At 44.7% G+C, this 10581-nt stretch overlaps 1 protein-coding gene and 1 long non-coding RNA gene across 6 annotated transcripts in view; one reads left to right on the forward strand and one right to left on the reverse strand.

The window, feature by feature from the left end:
* LOC119366691 (cytochrome P450 89A2-like) overlaps positions 1-170 on the reverse strand; it is a 1646-nt gene extending 1476 nt beyond the window's left edge. Inside the window, exon 1 of the mRNA XM_037632445.1 lies at positions 45-170. Within this exon, the coding sequence (XP_037488342.1) occupies positions 45-170 (126 nt within the window). The remainder of the gene's footprint in view (positions 1-44) is intronic.
* Positions 171-7186: 7016 nt separating this feature from the next.
* LOC119361669 lies at positions 7187-10581 on the forward strand. 5 transcript variants are annotated; one of them, XR_005172935.1, is made up of 7 exons: positions 7187-7464; positions 7604-7685; positions 8626-8746; positions 8876-8959; positions 9449-9506; positions 10159-10347; positions 10461-10581. It is a non-coding gene; the product is annotated as an uncharacterized LOC119361669 (long non-coding RNA). The 5 variants fall into 5 exon arrangements; XR_005172936.1 differs by having other exon boundaries at positions 7616-7685; XR_005172932.1 differs by having other exon boundaries at positions 7189-7464; positions 8623-8746.

The following is a 10581-nucleotide window of genomic DNA, read 5'->3' on the forward strand; positions in this document are numbered from 1 at the left end:
TCGGGGTCCGTGACGAAGATGCTAGCTGGCTGTGGCTTCCACACCGTGGAGAGCTCCGGTGCCAAAACCGACTTGGCCCTCGTGAGAAGGGCTTTGATTGGCGATGCATGGTGGAGGAGGAGGAAGAGGAGAGCCAAGGGAAGCAGGGTTAGGAGGAGCAAGTCTGCCATGGCTTGATGGGTTGAGCTGCGCCTGCCGTATTTACTCACGCATGGGCTTGGCACGCGGTAGTTGAGCTGCATAGATGCCATTATAATATAATTCAATCTTTGGCTGATACAGGGGATGGGACGGTCTTTATTGCACCTTTATTGCTCACCTATAGACGGTTGTGAAAATAAGTATCGCCAACTTTTGAGTAGGCGCAAAAAAATACTTTCGACTTTGGAGTAGGGTTTATTAGTCCCTCCCATATTTTAAGTCAAAATTTAATCACATATTTGACTAGCAAATTGTCAATGCATGTCACAACAAATCAAATAATATTGTTGGATTCATATTTGAATGTAGTTTCCAATGATATTATTTTTTTAATGTATAGCTTAGATTTTATTAGTTCAAATCATGATTAAGAAATGACCCAAAATACGGTGACCTGTAACCAAGACATAGATAGTATAAAAAATCCTGTGCATGGACAGGCGTGAAATACTCTCTTGTCACAGTCCGGCGCGCTTCAACAATCTCTGAAACCAAAGTGATTAGCGATTAAACTGAAAAATATCATCTATGGTTATACCACGGCGCCTAACAATTGGGAAAATTAACACGTACACACATGCATGCATTTATTCTACCTCGCATACACACCTGCATGGAGAGAAATTTGTGGGATTGATTGCGGTTGTCACGCCCTAATTAATTGGGCATTAAACCAAACATGTCTAAAATCCCTTTGGTGGTGAAAATGCATGATAATTGATATGTAAACTGACAATTTAAAGGGAGTATGGTGATTGATCGTTCGCAAGGTGCTCAACAAATAAATCTGAGCTCGTAACGTGCCAGCGAACTCCCTGATGACCCTCATTTATTACTCGGCCCTGGCTAGATAGCCACATGCTATCATTAATGAGGTTGTTGTCATATTTGTGAAATTGCGTTACTCTCTTCTATCCACATTACTTGTCACTGCTTTACTAGTACTCTCTTCGTATTGATGCATTAGGAACATTAGAGCATGATTAATAATACAACAAATTGCTAGCTATAAGATGTTGTCATATCATTTATAGCCAATTCATATAGTCACTCATACAATAAGGTTAGCTATAAGGTTGGCTATAAGATTACTATTTTTCCTCATCTTCTCTCTATCTCTTTCTTCGTATTTATTGCATCTGCCTTGAAGCACGCATATAGTTAGGCTCTTGCATGAGAGCCCACTCCGCTTACTTTTTCATGTCTCTCTCCTCCATGTCGACAAAATTGCCATGTAAGCAGGCCATAAGCCTGCTATTGTACTTGCTCTTATGAAAACAAATAATCCTAAAATGCTACATTGGTTACGCCAGGGAAGAGCTGCTGAGGTAGTTTCCTTCTGCATCACGACACACTACTATTGTCGCGTCTCCAAGCTTGGGATCATTCTACAAATTAGTGGGATCATTATTACCTAGAGCTGACAATCTTCCAAACCCATTTTCAATATTATCACAACGATATTCATCATGAGGCTTAAATAAACTTTCAATATCATAAGAATAATCACCCGAATCATGATAATTGCAATAAGTAGTGGACGTATAAAAATTAGCATCCCCAAGCTTGGGGCTTTGCATATTATTAGCACAATTGACATTAATAAAATAATCGGTCTTTGTATGGGCTGAGAGGGGTTACGGGCCAAATAATTGGGCTTTGTATGCCCATGAGTTAGCGGGCCGACATCGATTAATCGGCCTAACAACCGACTAATCGGTCTAACAGACCATTTAACCGGTCTAATAGACCATTTAATCGGACTGGCATGTTAACATGATGAATAGGTGTTATTCGATTCGGCCACCTGATGAGTAGCGATTAACTAGCCAATTTACTGATTAATCGGATGAATTATAGAACAGTGCACATATCCAAATCAATTAGTGTCTTGGGAGAGCGCGGAGAGGATCAATGATCCATGATCCGTGGTCCTATTGCTCTGTCTCTCGAACTTACGGCAAGGGCCAAGAATGCCCGGCCGTGCCTCGTAATTATCTCACAGGTACCCTCCAGGTCATCCTCAGTCACAAGAGACTATCAGGAACTCAGGTCCACCTCTACTGGGGTGGTACCACCTGTCCCTTCAGTCCCACAGAAACAGTTGACGGGAACAAGTAAAGGTAAGTGTGTGTCGATAACACCAAGGAGGAATTGTAGGAATCACCCTCGAACGATTCCCACTCGATGTAACCATGAAGGTGAACTTGGAGGAATCACCCTCGGTAGGTTCACACTTGAAGAACTGCACGACAGAGTCAATATTGGGAGTGGTGAAGGAGGAATCACCCTCCATAATCCACAACCGATTAGCTACACTACAGAGATATTATCAGGAGTGCATTTCGAGGTATCACCCTCGGCACTCGATAGTATCTCTACAGAGTTGTACAACTAAGGGGGGGGGGGTGCGGTGATGTGTTGGTCTCGGTACGTCCATCACATTGATCGATTCATTCGGTAATAAAGTGGGGGCAACAGGGACAAGGCGAAGGGTCACTGATGGATCACTAACCAACCTATACTAAGCATATAGGATATCAGGTAAAGTAACAACATCAGGTTACAAAAGCAGGCTATGCATCAGAATAGGAGTTATCAACAACATTAGCAAAATCGAATGCAAGCATGAGAGAGAAAGTATGGGCGATATAGGAATGATCAAGGGGCTTTTTCTTGCCTGGAAGCTCTGTGAAAAAGGGCTGATCGTCAGGTGTGTAGTCATACCTAGGACCATCGTCAGTCTCGGGGTCTACCAGAGAGGAGAGGGGGAGAAACAACAAATATAAAGCAAATAAATGCATCATGATGCATGACATGGAAATATGATGACCTAGCGGTGATCTAACATAGTGCTACACGTTACAGACGAAGCGGAAAAACATCTAGAAATGTTTTCCCAGCATTTGGCAGTTATCGGATAGATGAGTGGATATCATTTTTGGATTTTTTATATTTTTCATATATAACTTATTTTCATTTCAGTTATATATTACTTTATATGATTTTTTGGAGTTTAAATGATTTTCCAAAAAAATTGTAATTAAGTTAATTCGAAAATACATTAAATACTAAATGTTATGATGTGCTTCATAGGCTGACATGTGGGGCAAGTCAAAGCCCAGTGAGTAGTCAACATTGGCAGTTGACTAGTCAAACTGACAAGTGGAACCCCATTGTTAGTGACTCAATAAAATTAATAGGTTTCATATTAACTAATTAAGCTAATTAGTTATTAGGGCCCATTTGTCAGTGTCTAATTAAATTTAACCAATTAAATTAATTAACATTTTAGTTAATTAGGTGGGTGGCCCACCAGTCAGTGACTGTGCTGCCCAGTCAGCACAGTTGACCGGGGTCAACGGGTCAGCTAGGCCCCTGGGGCCCACTGGCAGTGACACATGGGTGGGCCCCAAGCCAGCCATATCTGTGGCGGTGCTAGAGGGGTTCCAGCGACTCGATTTCAAGGTGGTGACGTGCCGTAGTTGGCCGGAATATGCGCACAGGGAGTCTCCGGCCCCGTGGGTTGGCTCGTTCAAAAGAGCAAGCGATGTCGCATTGTTTGGTGTCGGTGGGAGTGGCTGAGATGGTCGGAGTTGAGCGAAACATCATCGGCGGCGGTGGTGGCGTTCGGGTGATCTCGGGTTCGTCGCTACGGGGCACGACAAAGGCAGTGGATGGTGGCGTTGGGTTGCTAGGGAGAAGCTGAGCACGATGCTGTGCTCGGACGCGAGCAGTGGCCACGGCAGCGAGCTCTACCGCGACATTGGGTGCGGCCATGGCGGCGAGGCGAGCTATGGCGCGGAAGGATGGGGGAGACGAAGGGGATCCGAGCGGAAGCTCACAGGGAGCCTGTAGAGGTGCAAACGTGGGCTCGAGGGAGGCTCATGGCGCCGAATCGATGGCGACTGCGGTGGTGCCCAAGGAGGAAGAAGAGGTCGGGGCGGCATTGCAGGGGTCCCCAGTTCCAGCTCGAGGTAGCATGCGGCGTAGCGTGCAGCGGCACTCTATGACATGACGGGGAGGCGTAGGGGTGAAGATGGCCGCGGGATCGACGGGGCATCGGCGACGGTCGCATCGGGCGCTTCTCCAGTTCGACGCAGGGAGCTAAAGGAAGAGGGGGGATCTAGTAGGGGGTAAGTGAGTGAGAAGGGAGGAGTCCGAGGGGCAGTGTGGGTGGCGGACTTATCCTCCCACGGCGAAGCTGATGAGGTGGTCCGACGGGGACGAGCGGCGCTCGTGCCCTCGGTCGGCCACTGTAGCTATGTTGAAGCCAACACGATCGGTGGGCTGGGCCGACACAGTGCCACTTTTCTTTTTCTTAAACTATTTCTTTTTATTTTTATTTTTCTATTTTCATTTATTTAATTCTGTTTTTTAATTATTTTAAATAGCAAATAGGTTTAGTAAAAGTAGGAACTTGGCCCATTATTTAAAGTGCAATTTTGGACAATGCCAGGAAAAGTTTGGGAGGCTTTTAAATTACTTTAGAATTCTTATAACTTTAAAAGCAATTAAAATATTGTTTTGGACCGTGTTTTAATTGTTTTAGGGTATTTAATTACTTTATATAAAATATTGGTTTCACCATGACAATTATTCAATGATTATTTGCCATTGCGTGAACTTTTTAGTTTTCTTATTTCTGAAATTCTTAATTCCTCTTACAATTTGAATTTGATTTAAAGTGGAATTTAAATAAGATATGAATCAACGTTGATCAAGACTAGTTAATCAAAGTAGCTTATGATGATCACTTTAGCTCCTTACATAGGGGTGTTACAATGGCATATAACTCGTGCGGATCCTCATCTAGGCATGCCAAGTGCTGGCAACACCGACGTGTGCCTTCGTCCATGATGTGTCCTCGGGCCTGGTAAGCTTGGTGTGGCGCCTCGTCAACATCGAGTTCGTCCGTCTAGCATGCCCGAGGCTGGCAACACCGACGCGTGCCTTCGTCCATGACGTGTCTCTGGCCTTGACAAACCTAGCGTGACAACTCATCAACACCGTCTTCTTCCTGGCGCACCACTACCTCGACAACACTACTCCGAAGACTACCACGGCGCTTCCTTGCGCCTGCGGCGCCATGGCGACTAACTCAACATCGACCACCCCGAGTTGACATCGACCATGTCATCCCTCGCACGGCTACCTCAAACATGGATACACCATCCTACGCTCTCGGTTAGATTGACATCGGCACAAAGGGACGACTTGATGGAGCAATCTCATCGGTTTCACTCCAGCCACATCTTCTGCTATGCATCGATCGTTACGACTAGGGAGGGGGGATGGTGTCCATCGGCTTACCTTAGGATTCTTCTCCTGTCTCGCCGTCTGCGTCGCTACCTTTGTGACTGTGGAGGGATGTTGAGTATTGTGATTATTAGAAAATATAGGATATATTAGGATTTGTTCTAACTTGTCTTATACTCCAAGTTGATCATGTACTCCTATAAATACGTCCACGGGGCTCAAGCGATACAACAATAGAACCCACCTCATTTTGTCAACCTTCCTCTCTATTCTTTCTACAATATATACCCAAAAAAGAAGTTTAGGACTCAATGTTTGTGGGTAAAATTTTCATGCACGGGAGGCTTTTGAAATGGGAATCCGGTTTCTAGGGGTCAACTCGGTCATAGGATAGTCTTGTTACGCCCTCCGTCTCTAAATATAAGACATTTTAGAGATTTCAATAAGGACTACGTACGGGTGTATATAGACGTATTTTATAGCGTAGATTCACACATTTTGCTCCATATGTATTCTTTATTGTAATCTCTAAAAAATCTTATATTTAGTAACTATGGAAATAAAATTACCATCATAGCAAAAACCAGTAGATACGCGAAAAAGAAGCAGTAAGTATCAATGCAGTAATCTTATTTCCATTGGTGTAAATACAATACTCGACGCTAGTAATGATATACATTATTAGAAGCATAGTAAATTATAAATGGAGTAGCCTCCAGTACAATACATTGTAAATGAAGCGTCTTATTGATATAGTACATTATGACAAGTAGTACGATACAAGAAGAGTGCTAGAAACTGGAGTAGAGAGCAACTGTGATTTACAATGAAAACAGAGCCTTCCAATTTACTTGCAACTGTGACAGGTAGAGGAAGTAAAGAAGAGGTACGACTGGGAGAGGGAGGAGGAGGAGGAGGAGGAGGGGAAGCGATGAGGTCCAGGACAGCACTACTCAACCACCTTCCCTGTGTGATACAAGTATTTGCTTGATCCCTTTGGCTTAATTGCAGTTTATCCCTTTGGCTTGATCCCTTTGTTATATCACGTAGAATAATTCGCCCACGCGCGCGGACTGCTTGCTTGCTTGCTTGCTGCACCATCAATTTTTTTTCATGGAAGCAAGCACATCTATCCATTCTTATTTTTTTCAGATCGAGAATAAATAAATAAAAACATGTACATACATACTTAGGCCAGAGACACATGCTGTGACCCATACATGCATAGACTTAGGCGAGAGACACGTGTTGTGACCCATGTCGCCGCGACTAGCTATGACCATCTCTCGATGGATTGAACACATCGCCACCGCCCCACGCCAGGCATCCATCAGTGGGTCGACCATTCACGATGATGGAGCAACAACCGAAACGAAACCCCCACGTATGTTTGGATATGGCGCATGGCTGGGATTGGCCAGAGAGGCGATCGATCCGTGGGTAATCGCTACCGACCAATGAGGGAGACTCCCACCGATCCATCCCCGCCAGCTGCTCACGATTGATTCCGCGGGCCACCCGATGTCGACGGACGGGCGGACGAGATGGGGCAAAGACCATGGAGATCCATCCCAAGCATATCTGTGCTTCTTCCTTCCGGCCAGCTCCCCACGATCAATTCTGCGGGCCGTCAGATGTCGATGGACGAACGAGATTGGTTAAATAGACAGTGTCGATCCATGGGTAAAGTCCATTGACCAATTAAGAGTCCGCTGCATTTACGCCGCTCGTCTCTCAAAATTTGTGTCTCCTTGCTCAAAAGTAAGTTTTGAAGACAAGAGAAAAGAAAAGGAAAGATAATATTGAAAAGAGGCGAATCCCATTCCCATCCCCCACCCATCTCTCTCCATGACCATTACCAGGAGGAGCAGGACGACGCCATGGAAGGGTCACCAACAACTCCGGTCTTCTCCATGGACATGGAGGTCCTCCGCTGCACTCCCTGATGCATCAAGCGCGCAGGCATACAAGGAGGCTCTGCTTCTTCCCAGGTCGCCATGGAAGGTATGCTCTGCTCTGCTTGTCAACGCCCATCTATCCGTGTTTGCTTGCTGCTGCAACTTGTATTCGGACGGAGCTAGACAAAACTGCAAAAATCACATACTTTTACTTCCTTTTTCAGAAAAAACTAACAAGTCTGCAGATTATTCTTCAGGTTGATACTAAATTGGCAATGTTGCTGTTCGGACCCCGCTGCCGCTGCGGACGCCATGGAGCCCGTCCAGGTATCTCACTCTGCTCTCTCTCATGTCCCGGCCATCAATTACCCGGAGGTGTTGCCTCTTTTCACTAGTGCAACCGTGCGTGTGCGTGTGCGCGCGTGTGTAGTACTCCCTCCGTCTCAAAAAAAGTGACTCAACTTTGTACTAAAGTTTGAACAAAGTTGAGCCACTTATTTTGGGACGGAGGGAGTATGAGATTCAACAAGACACAATGAGCTCTTGTAGCGATGATTCTTCTGCTGGTCACACAAGTGAGCCTATCTATGCTTGTTTTGTCTTGGCTCGATTGATTCCAACACTTAACTTTCAGTTTTGCAACTACAAATTAAGAGATCGATTTGGGGGAGGTGAGGTACACGAATGATAGTAGGCCAGATTCAGACTTGTATTCGAGAGGAAATTCATAGTTTCAGTTTCGCAACACACGCCCACACATAGCAACAGCCAGATTCAGACATGTGTTGGAGAGGAAATTCAGAGTAATCTGCTTGCCTATGTGCTAGGCTTGCATGTCAATTGTCTCATAACCGAGCCATTGGTCCTGGGTTTAGTTAGGACGTGTAATTCAGCTCCCTTGTTGCTACTGCTCCAATCATATAGGCTGCCACATATCATCATGCTTTCTACTGTAGTAATGTTCTCTTCTCATGTTCATCTCTACCCCATGTGTGTGTTGTGCTCTTGACATGTCCGCACGAAATCACCAATGCGTGTCTCTGTGTTGCAAATGTGTTCTCAACATTTGCTATTGTTTGGGCTTAGACAGCTCGATTGCCCGCTGTTTTCAGGATCATTGCCTTATGCTAAAATACTCCTATTCTTTTGCCTTATGCTATTGTTTCAGGATCATTGACATGATTTCCTTTTTTCTCTCATTATAATTGGAGCTCAAGATTTTCCATTTGACTCAAGATTTGTTATTTATCATGTCCTTGTGCAGCAGCATGATTGATTCGGTACTGCATCATCCCCGGTTAATGCAGAGGACAAGGGGCTCATCGTGTGTGTCTCCCTTCGACCAACGAGGCACGACGTTGTTCGGCACTGGCTGCAAAATAATCACGGTGAGCTTGTCAACGCCCATCTATCCGTGTTTGCTTGCTGCTGCAACTTGTATTCGGACGGACCTAGACAGAACTACAAAAAATCTCATACTTTTACTTCCTTCTTCAGAAAAACTGACAACTCTGCAGATTATTCTTCAGGTTGATACTAACTTGGTAATGTTGCTGTTCCGAGACCCCGCTGCCGCTGCGGACGCCATGGAGACCGTCAAGGTAACTCAGTCTGCTCTCTCTCATGTCCCGACCATCAATTACCAAAGTCTTCCAGTATGAGATACATGCCGATTAGAGCAACAACAAAACGACACCAAAAATATCACTTTTCACTATGAAAAAAGCTCCATTTTTCATACCCAAGTCTTCACATGTATTACAGAAAGAAAAAAACAACTCTGAAAAAGCTCCATGTATCTCATACCGAAATCTTCACATGAGCAAATTCCTTCAAAAACTAAAATAAAATACTGACACGAGCATGCATAGCAAATCTTACAATTTGAGGGAGCACTAGGAAACTTGATACTCCATATTTTGCCTGCTTGCTTGCTTGCTGCAACTTATCTTCACAGACAGACAAAACTGCAGAAATCTGAAACTTTTAGTTCCTTCCTTCTTCAGGAAACTGAAAACTCTGCAGCAGATTTATCTTCAGGTTGATGATACTAACCAAGCATACTAACTTGATAATGTTGGTGTCCTCAGGCGCAGACTGTTGTGTGCCGCCTCTTCCATGGGCGTCCACGCCATGGAGCTCCTTAAGGTATCTCTTATGTCGTGTGTGTCCCGGCCATCAATTACGTACCCATAGATGCTGCTTGTTTTCACTAGTGCAACAATTTGTGTGTGTGTGCCCAGTATGAGATTTGACAAGACAACATGAGCTCTTGTAGCGATTCCCACATGCTAGCCTTTCTATGGCAATTATGTCTAGTCTTATTACATCACTTTGTATGGAGCGTACAACTTTGTTTGCTACAGAATATATAGCACCATCCTGAAATACTACTCTACTATTTCGTTTGTGATCACGCCCCTGTACAACAAGCCTTCCAATCTGCTAAGTTTTGCCTCTCTTGCTGTATGTATGTATATGTATGGGCAAAATGATGACAGGTGCAAACCCGAGCTGCCTGCCATGTCGTTTATAATAAACACACACTAGTAATAGTAAGATAACATGATATTCAAACTGCGTAAGTTTGCAATTTCTCTCTCTTGCACTGGTAACACTATCACATATACTCCCTCTGTAAACAAATATAAGTGTGTCTAGATCACTAAAGCGGTGATGTAAACGCTCTTATATTTCTTTACAGAGGGAGTACTAGTTATGTATTTCCATTTCTTAAATGCTGCCATGTCCATTGGTGTGACTCCATTTCTCTGCTTTGACGTTGATGTTTGCCCAACAGAGACCCTCAATGATGACAGGTGGAGTGCAGGACATTGAGGACATGATATGAACCGCCGTTCCAGACGCCCGCCTCAGGGAAGGAGCACTCCATCCCGCTGATAACAATGTTTTGAAAGAGGAGATGACGGATTTGGTGGAGGAGAGGAACTCCCTCAAGGACGAAAAGAGGAGCCCTGTGTACAGAAAAGTATGTGATGTTTTATCGAATCACCATCGCAGCAACCTTACTATGGCCTGACGTTCCCTTTTGTCGACGGTCTTGACTGTAACTCAAGTGCTTGTGATGTTGCATTCTGGCAGCTTGTGATGCTGCTTTGTCAAGTGCTTGTGTGGTGGTTTCGATTTGACCTAGAAGACCGCCGCTTCGCTCCTCCGGGTCTGCTTATTCCCGGGTCGCCGCTGCTCCCACGATGGAGGAAAC

The sequence above is a fragment of the Triticum dicoccoides genome, chromosome 2B, assembly GCF_002162155.2.
Source record: "Triticum dicoccoides isolate Atlit2015 ecotype Zavitan chromosome 2B, WEW_v2.0, whole genome shotgun sequence".
In the NCBI taxonomy this organism is placed as follows: Eukaryota; Viridiplantae; Streptophyta; class Magnoliopsida; order Poales; family Poaceae; genus Triticum; species Triticum dicoccoides.